Source organism: Thamnophis sirtalis, unplaced genomic scaffold (assembly GCF_051295495.1).
Source record: "Thamnophis sirtalis isolate CommonGarterSnake01/CBP01778 unplaced genomic scaffold, rThaSir2_p1.2 scaffold_3, whole genome shotgun sequence".
NCBI lineage: Eukaryota > Metazoa > Chordata > Lepidosauria > Squamata > Natricidae > Thamnophis > Thamnophis sirtalis.
Genome location: NW_028261383.1, coordinates 72,419,269 through 72,442,663, shown reverse-complemented (window position 1 = coordinate 72,442,663; position 23,395 = coordinate 72,419,269). Strand labels below are relative to the sequence as shown.

At 40.1% G+C, this 23,395-nt stretch overlaps 1 protein-coding gene and 1 non-coding gene across 2 annotated transcripts in view; both read left to right on the top strand.

Moving 5' to 3' along the window:
* The first annotated feature begins 20,813 nt into the window (after positions 1-20,813).
* Positions 20,814-23,395, top strand: part of IARS1 (isoleucyl-tRNA synthetase 1) — a 77,107-nt gene continuing 74,525 nt past the window's right edge. Inside the window, exons 1-3 of the mRNA XM_087709129.1 lie at positions 20,814-20,939; positions 22,541-22,666; positions 22,909-23,065. Coding sequence (XP_087565255.1) covers positions 22,548-22,666; positions 22,909-23,065 — 276 coding nt within the window. The 5' untranslated portion in view covers positions 20,814-20,939; positions 22,541-22,547. The remainder of the gene's footprint in view (positions 20,940-22,540; positions 22,667-22,908; positions 23,066-23,395) is intronic.
* LOC148048003 (small nucleolar RNA SNORA84) lies at positions 21,457-21,590 on the top strand. The gene has a single exon (XR_015696177.1). It is a non-coding gene; the product is annotated as a small nucleolar RNA SNORA84 (small nucleolar RNA).

The following is a 23,395-nucleotide window of genomic DNA, read 5'->3' as shown; positions in this document are numbered from 1 at the left end:
AAAACAAATCACTGGTGACCATAAGACCCTGCAACTGGTCAGAAGTGCCAAAAATGTGATCATATAATCACAGAAGCAACATGGCACTTGTAACTTTAAGGAAGGGTTGTCACTTTTTTTTAGTCCTTTGAAACTTTGAACAATTATATCAGTTAGGGCTACCTGTATGGTTTCTTTCTATTCAATTTTTGATGGCTAATTTGTCTGGATGCCAAGCTCCCAGGAATTCCCTAGTGTTTTTTTTTTAATTTGGCTTCAACTTGGATGCTAGGTTCACCACTTTTATTGACACCTGATGTTGTTAGGCTCAGATTGCACTGAAGAATCATGAAAACAAAAGCTCAATTTCAGAGTCAATGGTTTCAATGTTGCTTTTTTGCTTGTCTGCCTGTCAAATAACAGGAAATAATGCAGTACTGGAGAAATACTGGAGGAAAAGGTTCTTTGGAAGATGTTGTATGTGTGAGGCAATGTAAAGAGACTATTAATTTTAGTGAGATTTGTAAAAAACGTTTCCTTTATCCTTCCTTGCTCCATTCCAGAACTTGCAACACATATTTTGGCAGACTGTCAGTTCTATGATTTTTCATTCAAAAACAATTATGAAACAATTAAAACATTCCTTATGTAGATATTTAAAAACTTCATTTTCTTTGATATTTGTATTCATTTGCAAGAAGCAGCATTTTAATTACTTTGTGTTTTAAGTGTGGCTATTTAAAAACTAAAAAAATTTTTTTACACTGAAAACAAAAGTAGGAATCAGAGGTAGAGTTTACTACTATTCGTCAGAATGTTTGCTAATATGTGTTTAGTGTTGATAATTTGATTCCCCACCCCCCCAATCTTGGCATGCTGGGTTTTTGTCCTTTTCATTATATCAACAAGGCTCCACATAAACCATGGTTATAAAAATGGCCACGTACAATGAGGCTATTTTCAATCTAAATTGGATCACTTTCTGTAGCATAACATGCGGCATATAAGTGATTTTATATACTTTTGTTAAAAAATGCAGGCTTTCCTGTCTGTACCCACACCAGTACATTTACTTGAGTCAATACCACCATTTTCTTTGTTCTTGAATGTCAACATTAATCCTTTTACATCAGGCCCTCATATGTAGCCACATTCCACTGTCAGCTATTGTAGCTTTTATCTTACAGGAGCAGGGACTTAACTGGTCTATACGACTGTGCCAATTTTATTGCTCCACATTGCACACAATCTCCATTCTGATAGTGAAGTTTCTTGTATCTTATTTTAAGGAGTTATCCCTTATTAACATAGCAACAGAACTTTGGAAATGCCCAATTTCCAACATATAATTCCTTCAATATATATAATAAATCTTGCAGCTTTGGCAATTTTTGCCTACATTTTTATAGTTGTTACAAAAATATTTCAGTCTACATGCTCAAGTCATGGATTTTCCCATGGAAAATAAATCACAAAACTTTCATAATTCATTTGCTTTTATTTTTTTACATTCATTTTTTTTAAAGAATTTGCATATCAAATGACCTGGCCTCATTTGACAAAAATGCAAAGAGGTAGCAGGCAAGTCTATTTTAACTGCCCCAATAGAGCCTCTTCCAACCATTACTTCCCAGTTCAGGCATTTGGGAGTTAAAAGGTAAATGGCATATAGGTGCATTTTTCCTGATTATCTTAAAAAAAAAAAACACAATCCAAATAATTAAGACCGTAATAGTTTAAACTGTTTAACTTCACATGTCAAATGTTGCTCTTTAATATAAAACAAATGCAAGTTTTCCAAGTACAGCATTAAATTATGAATTCATAATGGGTCAAATCCACAAAATGTGAGTTTTAGTTCATTCTCCACATTCTTCCCACTTTTTCAAAAAATTTTTTTTTTAAATTAATGGTTACAGTTATCTCTCACCTTTTCATTCAGGAGTTCAAATATTTGGTCACCATGTTCATTATTTTTTAAAGATGGCAACTCATTGCAGGCATTTAACAGAACTGGGATCAATCAGAATGAATGCTACTTTTTGGCAACTTAAACCATAGCCCACAAAATATTCATAGCAATATTCCTTTGCCTTCACAGAAATAATAGGAGAATAATAGGATCAGGAAGACAGAACTGTCAGCCTGTACAAATGGATAGGGGTGAAGGTAGAAATATTTCTTTTTAATTAACTTGTTGGTAGGCATCATAAGACAACCCTTATGTATTTACATAGAATCTGTCATCACACCACTGGTACCTCCCCCTTCTACCTTGTTTAAGATGCAAGGAAATTCAAGGGGGCGTTTTTAAAATCCAGCAGGATTCAATCGTACACATTCACTCTCTCCAACGGCGTTCCAACAGTTCCCCACATCCATTCGGAACAAGGGATTAAGGGCAAAGTAAAAAAATAACAATCACATATAATTCACCCCCTCCCCACCCATCCACCCGCGCCCGTGTGGGTCAGACGACTGTACTACAAAACTCGTGGAAGTCCCTCTCCATGAAGATCTCGCTCTCGATGACGTCGTCTTCCGAGGGAAAATACTGCAAACTGTCCTCTTGGAGGACGCCGGCTTCCCCGCAGTCTCCGAAAAAGCGCAGTCCGGGCGCCTGCTTGGAGAGGCCGGAGGAGAAGGGAGAGAGGGGCAAGGCGGGCGACGACGGCAATTCCTCGGCGTCCGGGCAGTCCATCAGCGCCCCGCGCGCGTTCTCCAACACGCCCAAGTACGAATCCATATCCAGCGGGTCCATCTCGCAGTCCGAGCCGCCGCTTTCTGTGCCCACCGAGTCGGAGCGGAGGTGCATCATCTGGTACTTCTCGCGCATCAGGAACTGGTTGGTGTTGCGAGGCGCCCGCATGCCCATCATGTTGACCGGGCGGAGGGAAAGCAGCACCCTGGACCGGGTGGGTCGATAGCTGCGGGACCAAGTGGTTTGGTGCTTCTGTTGCTGGTGGGCGCAGTGCTGGCGGCAGTGCGGCCGGGCGAAGTTGGGGTTCCTGCCCCGCCTCCTGGGGTGCCCGCCGGATCGTCCCCGGCCGCTTCCGAAGATCCTCTTGGGCGGCTGCCCGTCCTTTAGCTGCTGAGCGCGGTGGAACGCCCCTTCGCAGCCCTCTGGGTCTCTCCTAAGCGGACTAGTCTCCCAGCGGCGGGTGCCGATAGCTCCTTGGCCACACACGAGCAGCTCTTCCCTTCTCAGCATAGCAAGGGCTCGCTGTTCACATACTCCGGGCAGCCCGGACTAGACAGCTGTCAAAAGGGCTCCGATGCCAAACCTTCCGAACTTTTTCCGCGATGTCCTCCTACCTTCCTTCCTTCTCCGGCTTTTTCTTTCCTTCGCGGGAACTTAGAGCCCCTCGGGCAAAATCCCCACAGCCAAGCGGGCCTTCCACCTGTCTCCTTCTACCTTTTCACAATCGGCTCCGATTTTTTCTTGACCAGCGCTTTTTTACAGTCCATAGCCTGATGGAGAGGCAGCTTGATCAGCTTCAGGCTGCCTGATTCCGAGCGCGTTCTTTCTCTCCCCTCTCTTGGCGGTTTTATTACTTAGGTCCCAAACCCTGTTTGCAAGAATTGACTTTAAAATGGGGTTTGTGCCCAAGATGCGGGGAAGGGGAAGGGGAGAAGAGGGAGAACGGAGGGTAGAAGAGAAAAGGATCAAGACGTCACTGAATTGTGCCTCTCCACTACTCCACATACAGCCCTCGCTCACCACCTCCTGTTTGTGACCAACGCGAAGCCTCGCCCACTTATATATATACCATTGGGAGAAACCATTATTGGTTTCTGAGGAGGGGCGCGTCGTTTGCCCTAAAATCAAGCCTTCTCCCATTCTTCGAGCCGAATTAAACTAACCAAACAACCCAAGTCATGCCCACCGAAGCTGCACTTAGTATGAAGGCCGCGCCAGTTCTCTTTCTTAGATGTGGGTTGGCGTCAAATATTGGTTTGAGCACATTGTCAGACAAGTGGTTTTTACGGGAGCTTCTATTCACAAACCATTTTTACGACAGCGCTCTTTGCTGAAATTATTCCCCCCCCCAGCTCCCCCTCCCCGCATCACACTTAACCGACGGTACAAGCGCAAGCAAGTACCGTAAGGTGGGCAGGGTAACGTGGCTCGGAGTGGGGTCGTGTTCGGCAGAGGGAGAGACCCAAGAGGCTCCCCGAAAGTTCACCAATTCATCCCGGCAGCCGAGAAGCAGCGGGCATTAAAAGGGGCGGCCAGTACAACCTCCTCTGTGAAACGAGACAGCTGGTTCGCTAAGTCAGTAACTTTCGGGGGACAAGATCGCGAGTCCGGTGTTAAGTCCGAACCCCAATCCTGCTAATCGCTTCTTGTGCGAAGGGATCCCAGGAAGAGCTGTGGGACGGTTGCGCCTTGCCACGAAATAAAAATGGTGGGTTGTGTTTCTTCACGGCAGACATATTTGCTAGGCTGTTTTCATGCGATCCTATGGACAGGGACGCGCAGCCTTTTTCATTTCACCCCCTTAACGTTTAAATAGGGCTAAGATGGCAGCAACTCTGGGTTCAGAGAATGAAATGCAAATATGGTTAATTCAAGTGCAATCTCTCCCCCACGTTTCCCCGGTTATTCTTTCCAACAACAGGTAGCCTTTCCCATAAATTGCAGGATCCTATACCCTAAAGCAGAGGAAGCCTGGAGTCTATGCAATGGGGTTCTTCAGAGAAGCCCAAGTCATTTATGTTGCAGGCCTCGAGATTGGTATTTTGGGGGGGCATCCGATTGCGTTTAAAGGACGGCAATGGGCTTCGCTCCTTTCCCTGGCTAGACAAAAGAGACGTGTCCTTCTTAAAGATCGCTGCTCGCCTTCAGATCCGTGTAATGGCGTTAGCAGCGAAAGGCTGTGGAGTAGAAGTAGCCGCGTTCAGATTAGAGGCCGGGCAAACCCCAGCGGACGTGAGCCTCAACAAGTCTTGTCTGTGTTTATACCCATCACGTGCTGCTGCCCTTCTTGCACACACCCACCCTAAAAAGAGGAATAAACAAACTCCGAGAACTCGCAGGACATTCCAGAGTTAGGAAGGCAACCGGGCAGGTTTGCCTTTGCTTTGCTCTGCTGACCAACGCTGCTTCAAGGAGTATTAGAAGAATAGAATAGAATAGAACAGAATTCTTTATTGATCAAGTGAGATTGGACACACAAGGAATTTGTATTTGGTGCATATGCTCTCAGTGTATATAAAGAAAAATAAAATAGAATACATTCATCAACAATCATAAGATATCATACAACACTTAGTGACAGTCATAGGTTACTAATAAGCAATCAAATTATACTACGAAATAAAACTATGTAAATTTTAAAGATACAAGCAACATAGTTATAGTCATAAGTGGAAAGAGATAGGTACTAGGAAAGAGAGGTACTACGAAGGCAGAGGAGAATAATAACAGTCTTAGTAGATAATTTGACAGTGTTGTGGGGATTAGTTGTTTAGCAGAGTGATGGCATTGGCGGGGGGGGGGGGGGGGGGCTGTCCTTATGTCTAGTTGGTCCTTTTGAGGGTAGAAGCATGGCATCTACTCCCACTCCTCACCACCACCACCATTGTATGAAGATTTTGCACATTCTAGTCAAAGTCTTCCAAAACATTTAAAGAAATAATTATATTTATTTGTTGCTGAGTGTTCTGGTTAGTGGTTTGTCTGTTTTAGGATCCTACTGTAGTGATGTTGATAGTTTTTGGAAGATTTTGGGAGGTGCTTGCAGGATAGAAAAAGAACAAACCTTTTCCTCCATCTGATTCCTTTCTTCCAATTCCTTATTTTTAAAATAAATGTATTGAAACAAACATAACTTTTATTGGATGTACATACCAGTGGTGGGATTCAATTTTTTTTTTACTACCGGTTCTGTGGGTGTGGCTTGTTGGGCGTGGTAGGGGAAGGATACTGTAAAATCTCCATTCCCACCCCACTCCAAGGGAAGATTACTGCAAAATCCCCATTTCCTCCCATTCATCTGGGACTGGAAGGCAGAAAATAGATGGGAGCGAGGCCAGTCAGAGGTGGTATTTAACGGTTCTCCGAAGTACTCTAAATTTCCACTACCGGTTCTCTAGAAATGGTCAGAACCTGCTGAATACCACCGCTGGTACATACATCCTCCCTTTTTTTGTACACTAACTCAAAGACTCATATTGTGCTTGCTCTTCTTATTTTTCTCCAGAACAACACTGAAAATGCACTCCGATCAATATTAATACTGCAGTAAAACCACCTTCCCCTTTTAAGACAAATAACTATAATAACAAATTTCATAATATAATTTCATAAGATAGTTACATAACTTTAAAATGAAGTTTTTAAATTAATCAATTGCTTTTGGAATTGTCTGCATTTTGTATGTAATTGCATTAAAAGCTCTTTAACAATGATGCAGACCATAGGTTTATTATAAGCTTTGAAGCAAGCATAATTTTATACATTGAGGTCATCTAGATCTCGGGAATGCTATTTCCTAGGGGAGACATGGCATCAGAGAAGTCATGTTTCTTGGGTCTTGCCAGATATCACTGCTTAAGTGATGGTTGCCAAACATGGCAACTCTATCACACCTTAGGAGATGGGCAGAGGTAATCAGTGGCAGGTGTCCTGCAAGTAGCTTGCTGCCATGAGAAGCTGTACACTTTGAATCAACACTTTGAAGTGTACCTGGAATCTATTGGCAACCAATAGAGTTTACAAACTAGCAGTGTTATGTGGGCATACAGAAGTGCACCCCATAACTTGTGTCATAACATTCTGAACCAGGTGTAGTTTTTAAATGGCCTTCCAAAGCAAGGTGTGGTGCTCTCTGCAGTAATCCAGACAAGAGGTGACCAATGCAAAAGTCAACACGAGTAAGACTCCTTACTCAGAAATGTCTCACAAAATGGGTTTGCGCAAAGGCCCTCCAAATCTCAGCTATAATGGGCACTTCAAGCAGGAGCTAGGAAAACATGGCTCTGTTGGGGCAGTGTGGCCATAATTATTTTTTCCAAGACTAAAAGAAATAAAATTAAGACTAAAACTATTTAAAAGTTTGTGTGCGTTTTGTGAGGTTTACAGGAGTTAAACCCCCAAAAGCTGCAGCATGGTGTGCTTTTATTATTATAAAAGAATAAATTTGGTCCTATAGTTAGGGTACCAGATTAGAAATTACTGGTAGGAGATAGAGAGTTCTAATCTTGATTTAGGCATGAAAGCCAACTGGGAAACTTTGTCCCAGTTATTCTCAGCCCAGGATGTCTCAGACAACAAACTATCTTGTCAATTCCTATCACTACCAATGGATTAACACATATTCTTTCTCCTCCATTTCCCCCCTCCCATTTGTTAGTATTCTCCTCCCAGTAGGTATATTTACCATTTGGGAGAGAATAAAATGACCTTCAGAAATGGTTTTTCTAGGGATGTTATTATTTATTTTCCAATTGGAGACAGTGAAACCAGCAAAAGGGAGTGTATCTTTCTGCCCTATTTATCTGTGCTGGCTGTGAGTCAGCTCTCTTAGTGATGGCCTCTGACGCTGTACCTAGACTGCCCTCTTTCAGGGTGTCCAAAGAGCCTTGAAAGCATATATAGCTCTTTAGGGAATTATTTGGAGAGGAGAGGTGAGGACTGCGCTATCCCAGTGAATGGTGCCTTTAGGTGATATTATTATTATGATTATTATATTCAAATGTTTTTGTTGCTTGAAGTAAGAACTATTCGGCATAGAGTGGCATACACTGCCACAGAAAATCACTTGAAGAAATGATGGATTTGTCAACTGGGGTAGTGTTTTTAGAAGAAAAAAGGGAAAGCTGCTTCTAGACATGAAAGGAAATTTCAACTCTCTAATATCTCCAGGAGTGGACAGTTTCCCTTACATCTAAAACCCTAAATGGAAAATACAAACTTCAGAACATATGTTGTAGGTACAAAATGCTAGCTGACTGCGAGAAAGACATCTTTCTTCTTGTGGAAAGAGTATGTTTTTATACAGTAATGACCAATAATGACTGGTCCTATAATGCCTACTTTTAGGTAGCCTAAATGGCATCATTTGTACATAAAAAGTGAAAGAAGTTGAGAAAAACTTAAGGCTTGCATAAAAAATCCTGACAAAAAAGATGGAGTATCTTCTCAAAAAAGATGAATGAAAAGCTATTGCATAAGAAAATAGATGACGAAAGGGGATACTATAAGTAGTAATAACTGGATAATTGATATGGCAATACCAAGGGAAGACAAAGAATTGGAGATCACAAAATATCAAGATCTCAAAATTGAAGTTGAAGGATGATGGCTTAAACCTAAAATGGTGGTCCCGGTGGTTATTAGCACACTGAATGCCATAACAAAAAGCCTTGAATGACCCTTAGAAAATCTGCACATTGACAAAAAATCCCTCTGTCAATTACAAAAGGTCACACTGCTTGGATCTGCACATATAGTACTATATGCTATGCTGATACATTATGACATCCTAGGTTCTTGGGAAGAAATCAATGTGTGTGAAGGCCAACACCAATTAAAGAACTGGCAGCTGTGATTTCATACTGTCGTGAACAGATCATAGTGATGGTGAATAAAATGCCAAATTCAGTCTAAGCATCTGGCTTACTATATGATCTACTATAATAATAATAATATAGAGATTGATGGAAGGCCGCATGAGTGACTTATTTGCTGAAAAATTGAATGTATTTTGCCCCTGTAACAATATTTTTTATAATGCTCTGATAATAATATTCTTAGAGTAAGTATATAAAGGTTTTAAAATCCCAATTACTTACTGTGGTGGAAAATTGAAAGGCCCAATTGCTGTGTCAAATACATACCCGTGTTTCCCCGAAAATAAATCAGGGTCTTATTTTCTTTTGACCCCCAAAATAAGCACTTTTTCGGGTAGGTCTTATTATTTTTAGGCTGCAGGAGGCGGAAAGCATGGTCACCTCATGGCTGCTACCGTGATGCAATATTTTTGGGGAGGGCTTATTTTTGGGGAAACAGGATATTAAAAATTATGAAGATTGTGGTTTTGCCTTAGTATCTGGTGCTAAAAATAACAACTGGAAGGGAAAGTAAACTACATAGAAAGCAACTTGGAATAACATGAATTTTGCATCAGGTGACTGATAATCAATCAACACTTTGATATGTGAATAAATCATCATATAAATAACTTATCACTTCAATTACATGGTTTATCAATAGCTAGTTCACACACAGAGATTCTCATAAATCAAATATAAAAAAAATCAAATGTGAGAACCAGCAGTTACAAAAGGAGTAAATTTTATATACACAAAAAGATCATATCCTATTTGCCTTGATTACCGGTATTTTATATATGTTTCAATACTAAATTTGAAGTCAGTCCTAGCAATAATTCAGGTCTGCCTTGTATTATAGAAACAAATTACCATCTTCAGGAGACCCATTCTGTATGACACCTGTGCCAAGGGAAGACGTGGACCTTTTCAATGGTAGTATTCTCATGTGTAGCTGACACTGTTTTTAACAGTGTCACAGGCAGGCAGGCAGGCAGGCAGGCAGGCAGGCAGGCAGGCAGGCAGGCAGGCAGGCAGGCAGGCAGGCAGGCAGGCAGGCAAAGATATGCTTAGTTTTCTCAGCATTTTAAGAAATCAATGTCTTCTTTTTCAAACAGGTGGGGAACTATGGCCTCTTTATGACCTGCAGACTTCAACTCCCAGAATTGTTCATGGCTGGCTCAAGAATTTTGGGAGTTGAAGTCCACAGGTCATAAAGGGGTCATAAATCCCCAGCCCTGTTTTAAAACATATTTGTTGGTTAGAAACTTTTAAACTGCTCTGACACCTGCTTTATTATTTTTACTGTTTTATTACTTTAGTGGAATATGTTTTGTATATTTAACTTGTGCAGGTTATTTTTTAGTAATGTGAATGTATTGTAAGTTTCCCTGAAGAAATCTAGTTTAGAATGAATGCCTACAGTTTTAAGCATAAATTTTATATGATATGAGCAAAGATATCACTACTTGCCGTGTATATTTGGATCAACTTTGTAAGATTTACTGTCCAAATAGATGGCATTCAAATGTCATGCCTTTGAATGCCATCTATTCTTGCATTCTGATGCAAATATGCCTCTAAGGCATATTTGCATCAGAATTCTTGAAAACATTTTCATGTGTTTAAGTAGCTTGACCAAAATATACTATGATTTAAAATCAGGGTGCTTAACCTCAAGCTTAATGCATTCTTGGTTCCAAATATTTTACTTATACAATCCATTATTGTAAATCACATTTGTTAAGGATTCTTTTTGTGACATCAACAGTGAATAACAAGTAGCATTCTTGCTGTGAAAAAGTAGGACTTAATTTGTGACAGGACTTTTTCCATAAAAAGTGTTTAGTTGAAATCCTGAAAAGGAATATCTATAACTACATGTTCAGATTATTTTGAATATTGCTTATCATGGAGCTCTCCCTTAATATATCTTCTAAAGCCAAGTACAAACTTCAAATAGCCTTGACTTCTGTATGACACTTTTTGCAAGTCTAAATTCAGGGAATTTCAGGAGAATTCTTTTTAGTTTCAATATACAGCTCCCCCTCCTTTTGAAATAATGCTTAAAACTATCACTTGAATAGTGGTATCATTATTGGAAGAAGAATGTTCTTACTGCAAGAATTTGGGGAAATCTTTAGATTTGCTGACAATGTTACCTATTTATTCTGCATATTACAGTTGCTTGCAATCAACATATTCCGTGGATATAAGGTGACTTACAACATTTGAACAATATAATATCCTGCAACAATAAACATTTCATTAAAAACACAAAACATCTAAAAATTTGCAAACCCTATGAGGTTATGTGATACAGCTTGGCTTTTCCAAAACATGCATTCATATTAATCTCTTTAGAGATGCTACAACAACTTTCTGCTTCTTGAAATAACAGCAGTTAAATATTCTCATCAGCTTTTGTCAAGAAGCAGGAATTGTATTCTCCTATGGGGCATATTAACATATAGCAATTCTCCATAGATGTGGGTGGGTGAAGAGAACTTTCTACATTATGATAGGGGTCTGGGATCCTTTTGTAATGCTGAGTGAGTGCTAGGCTACCCGAATAGAGCAAACATAGTGAAGTATTTCAAACACTGCACATTTGCTATCAAGGCAATTATCCTTCAGTATGCAAAAAATATGATAATTTGCTGTGTTATCACAACTAGTCAGTGCATTTGGAATTACATTAAATTTAAAATTCTGCAACATGTGTTCATAAAATGAAACACTTTGTATAACTGATCGTTAGATAATGGGTTTTGAATCATATTACTTGAAAGTGTTACTGGAAACGTATAAACTTCATTTTAAAATTGGAAACATTCTAGGAAAAACATACAGTAGTAACAGTTCTGCCTACAATTTGTTTATAATGTGAAAATTAATTTTTAAAATTACAAAACTAATTAATTGTACAGATCTTCAGAAATTTTAAAAACTAAAGTTTAAGTGCTAGATATTTGTCAGAAAGGGAAAAAATGCTTGAAAACACTGCAATTCAATACCAACCTGAAATATAAAACCTGCATATCAATTGTACTCTTTGTGTGTGTTGGGGGGGGGGGGGAGATTAAGCAATATTACAGTATACAAAGTGAAGAAAAAAATTGAGAAATATTGCCTACAGTTGTTAGAGGCAGGCAATAAGACATAAGGAAATATAGTTTACACCTAGGTTTTACTAACCTCTCTAAACTGTTCTGATCTTGCAAATGTATTCCCTTTTTAGGTTCACCATAATTTTCTTGTATGTTTCTCTTCATATAACCAAAGTGGGAGACACATGGATGATCTTAGAAAGCAACTAGATTCTTTTGATGCACATTCATTTCTTCTATACTCTTTAAGCAGTTGTTCCCATTTTCTCTGTCACAAGTTATGTGAAAAAGTATATTTCATTGAACATTTTTGTCTTTTACAACATATTTCAGCATACAGATATTTGATTTTCATTTCAACTCCATGATGAAGGAAATGTAACTGCACCTCTTATTTTTTATAATCCATTGTGTAATTTAAATAAACATAGAGGTAAATTTTGCATGTGGGAAAGGTAAGTATAGCTCTGCATTTATCACTACCTCAAATACCCAAAATTTGAATCTGGTGTGCCAGATCAGAGGCAAATGATTAGAACACATTGTTGGAGTGGATCCAGGAGGAATCTGTCAATTAAAACCTCAGAAATTTTGTTTGATTTTTCTGTTTGTTGTTGAAGTGTGTGTTGTTTTGTGCCTAAATCAAAAGAGTTCTCTGAGGCTTTAGAAAGAAGACAAGAGAGACTTATGAGTCTGGGAAGGGATTTAAAAAGATTGTAAAACAATTATATAGCATTGATTCTATTGCCTGGAAGATCACCCACAAGTACAGAAGATTTGTAACTACTGCCAACTCTCACTGGCCAGATCTAGCAAATTCAGCCCAAGAGCAGAATGCAAGATGCTGAACGAACTCCAGAATTTCATTATGTCACCTACAAGTAGCTCTCAGCAGTAATCATATCAAAGTGCCTGAGTCTACCATTGGCAAGAAGCTGCACAAATTAAATATACATGGGAGGTGTATCAAGATGAAACCTTTGATGACCATAAAGAATATCAAAGCAAGATTAAAGTGCCCATCAACACTTAGGCAGAGACCAGGACTTGTGGAACAATGTTCTCTGGCCAGATAAGACAAAGATACAGTTATTTGGCCACAGTACCAGAAGACCTGTTTGGTGAAAACCAAAGATAGTGTTTCATCAGAAGAGCTTGATACCAAATGTAAGGCATGGTGGTGGAAATATGGTTTGGGGTTGCTTGGCTGCATCAGAATTTGGGCAGCTTACCATGGAAGAATTCACTATGAATTCCTCATTGTACCAGAGGGTGCTTGAAGATAATGTGATATCATCTATCAGAAGATTGAAGTTCAACTGAAGTTTTAACTTACAGACCTGGCAATGTGACAATGATGCCAAACATTCTAGTAAATCTGATGGTGAGATAGGTGGCGTATAAATGTAATAAATAGATGAATGAATAAATAAATACAAACATAACTGTATAGTATTCAAAATTTTCAACTTTAATCTTAATTATACAGTCACATCAAGGAAAAAATAATCAAGGACAGATAAAAGATGCTTGTTTTCCTTTGCCCTAGTTGGAGCATATCATACAACTATTATCCTTTGTCAAATTTATTACACTTTCCTCTTTCTTTTAGTTTCACAAACATAGAATAAGTTACTTTTTATTTTGCTGCATTTAATAAAGCCATGCTTTAGCACAGGGATGTCAAACTCACGGCCTCTGGGCCGAATGTGTCATGCACTGGCCACGCCCACATGTCTGGTTTAGCGAAGGGGGGAAAGTTACAAAAATCATGTGACGATGCCGTGATGACATGAGTTTGACACCCCTGCTCTAGCATAACTTTTTTTCATTCCATCTTTCCACTTGATTAGAGATTTTAGCTTGCAACAAATAGTGTCTGTGTGCATAGAATAAAAATGGATTCTTACTGAGCTTGTGGCCTAATGACTAACGTTTTTCAAACTGTCAGGCGCTATCCTTCTACATTAACCTGGAATGCTATAATTGCCATGTGTATCTATGTTTGGTAACTTTACTCATTTCTTCTCTTACTAAATGGCAAATAGATAACAAATGTAGCCTTCAAAAGACTAGAGAAAAAATATCTAGTTAAAGTTTAATAATTTTCCCCTGAAAATATTGCCCTCTGCTGGTTTTTCTTTTTTCTTCGAGAACAGACATATTTTAAGAACTTTTATGTTGCAGAATGGCTTCAGGTTTAATCAGTTTTATTGGAAGATGACAAAATACTTTATAAAATTTTTGAAAATGCTAAATTAATGAACTTTCTAGTAACACTAACATCCTTTCTTCCATGTTTTGATTTGTTTAGGATGTTACATTAAAGTACTTCCATGTTTCACTTATGCTCTTAAGTGCTACTGTAGGTAGTCCTATGATGACAATTGGGACTGAGAACTCCATTACTAAGCAACATAATTCTAAAGTGTGGTTACATGACTGCATCATGTAACAATTCCAACAAGATCAGTTGCTATTGTTAAACAAAACCATGCAGTTAATTAAGAACTTCATGTGATTGCAACTTCCAAAATCTTGGTCATGTTGCTTGAATTGCTTTCATATGTCCAAGGGGCTACTGCATCAGCTGGAATTCTGAGGACCCTAACTAACCCTAACCCTAACCAGGTATATTGAGTAGCAAGGAAGATGCAAATTATGTCATTGTAGAAAATTCTGTGAATTGAAAGAAAGAGATTTCAAAGATTCTCAATCTTAGGTCTGAACTGAGTAAATGGAAGTCTCAGAAGAGCCAATCAAATGGTTTTGTGCAGATATTTTTCAATAGTGTCTTGATAATTATTATATATATTATAGGTACTAATGGGGAAATGCAATGAATATAGATCAATTACTCAACAGTGTCATAAAGTCAGGTTGACCCTTGGAAATGACAAAGATAGACTTTCTGTAGGATGATCTGTTATCAACCTAGTCCTTCAGATCTTCCAAAGGTGTATCTATCACTCCTGTATCCACCTTACTGCCATCCTCTTCTTTTTCTTTCTACCTTTTCCAGAATTAGTATTTTGACCAGAAAAACTAGGGTTCACATAAGGCTTCTGAAGTATGATCATTTGAGCTTAGTCATTTGTGTTTTAAGTGAGAACTTTGGGTTGAATTGTTTGATGATCTATCTGTTTTCTTAGCTAGATTAATCATGTGAATGTTATTTAAACAATGAAAAATAATGGGCTCAAGAATAGCATTGCTTCCTGCAGCCCTGATGGTGCAGTGGTTAAAACACAGTATTGCAGGCAAAGTCTACCCACAGCTTGTAGTTCGGTCCTGACAGGGCTCAAGGTTGACTCGGCCTCCCATCCTTCTGAGTTACTAGTTTATTTTATTGTCATTGCATCTCATACAACGAAATTAAATGCCATCTTCAGTGTACATCATATATCCTTCACATTCTATACAATAAAATTGAAAACCATTTTTTTCAGCCTATTTTCCTCATTTTTATTGTCCTGTGTCATTTGCCAAATTGTAATAGTTCAAAAAAGGGTGCCCAGGATTAGATGAGTCCTTAAGAATGTTTTGAACTTTTTTAAGGCAGCTATAAAGCTCTTCCAAGGAGGGGAGAGAGCAACCAATGATCCTCTGAGCAATGATGATAACCCTCTGGAGCGTTATCCTATCTGCCACTGTGCAATTAGCAAACCATACACAGGTGCACTAAGTTAAAATATTCTCTATAGTGCAGCGGTAGAAGGTCATCAGCAATTTTTCATTCAGTTGTTTCCTGAGAAATCTCAGGTAGTATAATCTCTGCTGGGTCCTTTTGATCAGTGCAATGTGAGTGCCCAGGTCAGGTCCTCTTTTGTGACAACACCCCAAAACGTAAAACTGGCTACTTGCTCCTCTTGGTCTCCATTGATAACCAAGGGCTGTATGTCTGATCCATTCCTTCTGTAGTCCACTATAAGATCCTTGGTCTTATTGGTGTTAAGGACCAAATTATTGTTTCCACACCACGAAAGCAACCAATCAATCTCATCTCGATAGGCAGACTCATCACCCCTGGAGATGAGTCCTACCACTGGATCCAGATTGTTGGAGCAATATATGTTGACGTTGTAAACCTCCAAGTGCTGTAAAGCATTATGGGGCTGTATATAAGCCTAAATGCTATAGCTATTCTGTCTTAATCTCTCCACTCACACTTACAGATCCCTCCCCAAGAGTGCACCACTGTACTCTCTATTAGAAAGAGACTGGAAATTAAGATTTGAAAGGCCTTTTCTGTAACAAAGCAGCTTTCAGCATTTTCCAAAACCTTAATGTTTCCTGCTGTGCCTTTAATTATGTATCTATGTATCTAAATTATATAGCACTGTTCAAAATGTTAAGTCCCTTTATTTATCAACCAGAAAATAAAAAAAGTATATGCCTTCCATCTCCATCTCCTACTGAGAGATGTCTTCAAACTGGTTGAATCAAAAGTACGCACTGCCAAGACTGCTTATGCTATTTTGTTTGTACATTACCTATACTAGTGATGGCTAAGCTTTTTGTCGTTGCATGCTGAATATAATATAATTCATGCGCAACCCCATGTGCCCCCTCACGCATGTACGATCAACCACCCATGTGCGCCCTACCACTGCACATGCACACATGACCCCCATGCTTCCCCACTCCCCCCATGCACGCATGACCCCCTGTGCTCCCCACGCATGCATGCATGACCCCTACACATGCGCCCCGTGCGAACTTGCCCCATGCATATGTGCAACTGCATGTACACCCTGCCCCAGCACATGCATATGTGTCTCCCACATGCATCCCACCCACTGCAGCTGGTTGGGGCAGACCCGAAAACCAGCTGGCACTGAGCTGGAGCAATGACTCATGTGTCCACAGAGAGGGCTCTGTGTGCCACCTGTATCACGACTGCTATAGGTTCACCATCACGGATTTATACCATGTTTTCCCAAAAATAAGACAGGGTGTTATTTTCTTTTGACCCACAAAATATGGCTTTCGCCTTATTATCAGAGGAGGGCTTATTGTTTTGGGATTGCTTGTGAGCAGCTTCCGAAGAGCCAGGCACAGCTTCAGGGGTGAAGCAGCCATGAGGTGACTACATTCACAAGCAGCTGCCCAGCGGGCAGATCGCCATTCACAGACCTAGGGGGTATCCCTAAGGCGCCAAGCCATGTGGCGCTCTGCCCGTCCCCCAGCTGCCGCAGCTTGGCACATTCGGGATACTCCTTAGGTCAGTGCATGGAGCTCTGTCCGGCTGGAAAGGGTGGTTGCGCGAACACCTGTTCCACCCCCAGCTCACAGGACCCCCAGCCTCACCATTCCCTGGCCCAGCTCTCCCTCTAGGGCCAGGACACCATCGCCACACTCCGAGCATAAGTTCTTCTCCGGCCTGGCTGGATGGGGGCATTGTCCAGGGGGTTTATTTTCAGGGGGGGGCTTATATTTTTGCCCATACGAAAAATGTGGCAAGGCCTTAGTTTCAGGACAGGTCTTTTTTTCGGGAAAACACGGTACTGTATCCCAAGATACATGGACTGAATAAACCACAAGCACAGAAGTTGTTTCAGGGTTGCATTCCTTATGATTTAACTTTTTGTTGCTTGGAGGAAGTTAACAATGATTAAAACATGTGACTGCTTGCTTCATGTTTAATGACTCATTTTGTTTTTATTACATCACTGCTTTAACAGTTCACTTACATACTTTACATTTTTTTAAAATTTTTTTATTAACAAACATGTAAAATAAACACACAATACATACTTGACATTTTTAAGTACATTGCCAACTTCTTTTGAGATTACTCTTCTGAGATCTTAGATATATTTATTTTTAAACCATTTATAAGGCAAGAAGTATCCTCTTTTTATTGAACTTTTCTACCATAGATTAAAAAGCAAAATCTGCATCAAAATTAAATTTAGCATGGTACAACATTTGCACTATTGGCTTGGGAGGTATAGTAGTAAGATATAGTCTTGAGTGTCATATTAAACCATTTTCATTGGGCAGCAATTTGAACTTGAAGGAAGAAAGGGAGCATGGAACACCTGAATACACTCCCATAGCACCTTAAAGAAGTTGAATCTTTTTCTGCAGCAGCTGAGGAAAAGCCAAATGTAATATATATAAGTGTACGTTTGTTCCAAATGCTCCACCTCACCATTAAAATGTTAATCATGTCCATCTCTATTAATCAATCTTTCCCCATTCCTTAAAGGGGACATTTTTTTTTACTAAAAATGTGATCATTTTTACCTCATGTTTGAATTGTGGTGATAGCAAATATATTTTTAGAAGAGCTACATATTTTGCAAATATTGCAAATAGAAATAATTCTATGATTTTAAGACTTTTTTGTCTTGAAATGAGAAATGATGATCAGGAAGTGCTGAGATAAATAAGCATATGGCAGGCAAAAAATATAGTCAAATGTTAACTCTTAAGATGAGTAACAGTAGCACATAGGAACTCTTCCGAATACACCCTCTATTGGTAGTTCCGTGTATATGCAACCACACAGGAAAAAAAAAGCTCTAATGGTGATAATAGACAGGCATCCAGTAATACAATTTACTTTTAAACTTTTAATCTGTCCTGATAAAAGAAAATTTTAGAACAATCAGCAGAGGTGTAGTACAGGGAGAGAGATAAAAGTTCTCAAGTTTATTTCGGAACAACCTAAGTTACAGATTGCTTTATCCAGCAAGTAATAAAGTACGATTAGTGTAAAGAAATCAGGAAAAGGTAGCAAATATATCCACCAAAAGCATGGTTTAAAAGGCAGTGGTGGGATTCAGCCGGTTTGCACCACTTTGTGAGAACCAGTTGTTAACTTTCTGAGCAGTTTGGTGAACTGGTTGTTGGAAGAAATCATTAAGGCAGATAAATTATTTGACTCCCACTACTGTTTAAAGGGTATCAGCGTGGCACGACAAAACCGCGCTCGTCAAAATAGCGGTGATTAAACCGTGTCGCTAAAGCCGCAACGTCATCACCGCGCATCATCACTGCTGCGACAACAGCGCGGCGACAGAAGGGCGTTCTACATGCTTCATTCTTTGCCTCTGTACCTCCAAAGGTAGCCCTCCTCCTCCAGCTGCTCCAACAGGGGCGCCCTGCGTGGGGCTCAGCAATCCGGGGGGCGCAATGCGGCAGCGGGCACGGGGCAAAGCGGGCTGCCCAGCAGCAGCAGCCTGCGGGAAGGGTCCAGCTCAGCCACGGGGGACAGCAGGAAGGCTGTGGGGGGCCCGAGCAGGGCCGTCACCCGCCCTGCCTCTTCCTCCCGGGGAGGCGCCGGAGGAGGACACGGCAGCGGTGGCGGCTGAGGCTCTCCCAGGGCCGGCGAAGTGGGCTTGCCCGGCGGCGGCGGCCGCCTGTCCAAGGAGATGTTGTTGAGGAAGAAGAGGGCGGCCTGCCTCCGCCGTGCATCGCCGCCCCGCTTGCGATCCCCTAAGTTTAGGGTTAGGTTTGGGGTGCTTCAGTAGGCGCGGATTTGCCCTCCGCGGTTATGTCATCGCGGTAGGGTCGTTTTTTTCTTAGCGCTTCGGACGGCGCGGATTTGCCTCGGGACTTATGTCGGTGCGGATAAGGGCTTCGCGGTTTTGTGGTGGAACCGGGTATCAGATGTAAAAATAAGGACTAGATTTATTTTTTGATTTGACAAGGTTTCTCCTGTACTTCATGCTGACAGTTAAATTCTCTATAATATTGTTTGCATTCCTAGTCAAATAAGTGTCATATTCTAGAAGAGATGATTCCCCCCCACCCAAACTTCAATACAGTACTTTAAAAACAAAAAGAATTTGAGCTTTTATGGCTAGAAGTAAACACTGATACTAAGTAAAGGAAACACTGAATCATAAAGTAGTTGGACCACATTTTTGTCCGTAACTTGTGCAAGAGAAGCTTGTTTGACTACTTTATGATTCAAGATAGTATGCTAGCCTAAAACTGGGTTAATTGAAACAAACTATAGTTAAGAACCCTAGGTAAGTGTATGATGCAATGAACTTCTTTACCCAGGTAATTACACCGAAGAGAAAAATTGTGTTCTTTTCACTTCATCTGATGTTAGTTGAAACAAAAGGTTTCAACAAAGCTAAATGTTTTTAAAATGGGTACAAAGGAAAATAAAGCCTCCCTGTATGTTGATCACTTCTATATGGCAGACTTCCTCTTAGTGTTATCCCCCCCCTCTTATGTTTTATTGTGTAAATTGGAATATTAACTTTTCTGAACACCAAACAGAAAATGGACAATTTATACAGGTAATTATTGATTTACGACCACAAATGAGCCCAAAATTTCTGTTGCTAAGTGAAACATTTTAAGTGAACTTTGCCCCATTTTACAACCTTTCTTGCCAATTAAGAAAAAGTGAAGTAGCAAGGATGTTAAGTGAATCTGAATTTCCCATTGAGTTTGCTTGTCAGGTCACAGAATACATGACCCTGGGACACCATTAATATGAGTCAGTTGCCAAATATCTGAATTCCGATCATGTGATCACACAGATGCCATAACGGTTGTAAGTGTGAAAAACGGCCATAGATCACTTTTTTTCAGTGCCATGTGGTAACCTCAAAAGGCCACTAAACGAACTGTTGTAAGGCGAGGCTTCTCCGAAGAGGTGCAAATATGATTATTTTTTTTCTTCTCTTGGAGGCATTTGGGATACATCTCAGAATGTAAGACTTATCCCTGGATCACTAGTCCATACAACATATAAAATTAATAAAACATAATAAAGGGGGCGTGCATACTGTTCCTGTCCTACTGTCCGCATTTATTTGTACTCATTTCCTTTATTCATGTTCATGTTTATACTTTTATACCTGCTATCTTGTACATGTTTGACAAGCTAAATAAATAAAATAAAATAAATAAAAATCCGGACCCCCCAAAAAAATCAGGATTGTGAAATGATGTAACCAAACGTTCGGAATGTCTCCACGTTCCATTCACCACATTCTACCCGCTAATGCCCGCTCCCCGCATCCTCTCCAACGCCAACCCGGCGAGCAAAACGGAAGGAGCAGCCGACGCCTTTCGGCGTGAGTCGCCGTTCGATGCCCTCCTCCTCCTCCTGGCTGAGAGGAGTTAACAGTTGCTCGGGGACGGGCTGCCCTACCCAATCCGGGGCCGCCTTATTTGCAGCCTATGATGGGAGAGATCGGAGCAGCCGCCAGTGGATAGGTGGTGAATTTCTTTCTCGACTTCCTGTCATGCTTTCTCTTGCCTCTGGAGTTGCATCATTCCTAGCCGGTCGCAAGCTGCAGCTGCTGGGCCTAGAAGCAGGTGAGGCCATCGGTGTCTTAACTGGAGGAGCGCTTGGGAGAAGCAGAAAGAGAGGAGTGGGCGTGGACGGGGAAAAAGGGTGGGCGGCGGCGGTTTTCTTTATTTTGTGTCGTCTGTTAGGAAAACCCCTTGTCGAAAGATTAAGAACTGCTGATGATGAGGATTGTGTTCCTGGGCGCTGGCTCCGGAGTTTGTAGAAAAATTCGAACACTCCATACAGTTTTGAAAAAAAGCTGAAATGTACATTACTTCTTGAGAATCCAATACAGCAATAACTTTCCGCTATCTTAAATGAAATCGACTCCTAATTCTATAATCGTGCAGGATGAAAATTGTGGGAATTAAATTCTGACGCACCCGATCGGGCGAAAGTGGCGCAAGGGTTAGTGGATACATGGCTCATCCACGTCCATACACAACATGTCCTGTTAAATATTTCGCTAAAATACATGCAAAATAATTGCCTCTGACCTTGTTCTGTATTGCATTGCATTGACATTTATTATATTTAAAATGTGCCCTGTGGTTTCTGAATGCTGTTGTCTCAGTGCAGTGTTTCAGTTGGTAGAAATGGGCCAAAAATAAATACTCTGGCATATGCATGGAGTCTGATATTTTAGCAGCCTCCATAGCCCGGTCATTGTTACATTGCTACAGGTGCGTTTCTTTACTGCGGCAAGAGCAGTGAATCACACTTACAGCTGTGCCTCTGTGTGTTTCTTTGCTTTTTTTTCAGGAAGGGAAAAACCTTGCAGTAAGCAACATAGGGACATTTGAGACCAAACCAATATATCTAAAAACTATAATGAAGGAGTGCTGTGAGAAGAATATCTGCATCATATTTGCTTTGGTGTGCAGTGGTAAAGCCATTGCAAGTGTGCTTTGGCATGCCAAATGATTGCATCTGTTTAGTCTTTCTCCTGCTGATGGTAGTAGTTAAATAAAGCAGGAAATTTCCATTGGTGGTTTATGATACGCTTGGCATTCATCTTGAATCCTTGGCTTATTTCTTTTCTAAGAAGTTGGAATATGAAGTCAGCCTAGCAGCACATGTGGGTGGAGCTCTAGAGCTTCATAGAATCATTAGATGGGCAGAGCATTGCGTGTAGGCAAGCCAAGTTGGAGTGACATACAGCATGCAACAGTACACTTGTTCATTCATAACAAGTACAGATTCTGAATGGAATGGTGCATATTTACAATGAATAATGCTGGCTTTGTATTACAGTACCTGCAAAAAGATTGCCAGCACAGTCCTTGTAACATACAACACAGCATTGTTGTCTTAAGTACTCACATTTTTTGTTTATAATATTTAATCATTTAAATAATTTAATAATATTAATATTTAATATTAACTGCCAGCTGTATGTTAGCTCATTTTTCCCACTTTGTGAATTGTAGTCCTAAACATTGAGAAAGATAATTAAGCAAACAGTCAATAATTAATTCCATATATAGTAGGACTTATTTCTGAGTAGACATGTTATGTGGTGATGCAGCAGTTTTAAATACACGTCTGAATTATTGTCAATTTACTTGACATGCAAAAATTATATACAGATATTTTAACTTTTTTAATACTGCTTTTTTTTGGGTAGGAAAAGGATGATTCAGCAAGTCCCAGACAACATCAACTTTCCAGAGGCAGAAGAGAAAATATTGCAGCTTTGGAACACACTTAATTGCTTTCAAGAATGTCTCAAGCAGTCAAAAAACAAACCTAGGTAAGACAATACATTTGTAGGATTTGCATAATTCTTATAAACAAACTACAGTTATTATCCTTATTCACAGAACTTTTCTTTTGAAGCTTGATATCTGAATTTGTGTGCTACAACTGAAATATATACACACACGCACACATGCACACACAGAATTAAAAACCAAAAACTTCAGTAATCAAAAAGCTGATTAAAATGTGAAAGATGATGTGATTTTAAATTCTATGCATTTTTTTGTTTCCTAGGTTTACCTTCTATGATGGTCCTCCATTTGCCACAGGGCTTCCGCATTATGGCCACATACTTGCAGGAACCATTAAAGACATAGTAACTAGATTTGCTCATCAAAGCGGGTTTCACGTTGACAGAAGATTTGGTTGGGATTGCCATGGTTTGCCTGTGGTATGTTTAATATCTTTGATTCTATGTGATATTGTTTTGGTTATCTGCTGTCAACTGATCTCTATACTGATAGAGATCATTGATCCGAGTAGTTTTCATCACAAAAAGAGGAACTTACTCGTATTTTTTCGGACTATAAGACACTCTGGACTATAAGATGCATCTAGCTTTTGGGGACGAAAAGTAGAAAAAAAATGCTTCTGCCTCCCACAATGTGCCACTTTGCAGCAAACAGCAAACAACCTGTTCAGCTTCCACACAGCCTGATTTAGCTGATTGGTATTTGGATCTGCCTCCTGCAATACTGCTTAACAGCTGTTCCAGGCTGTG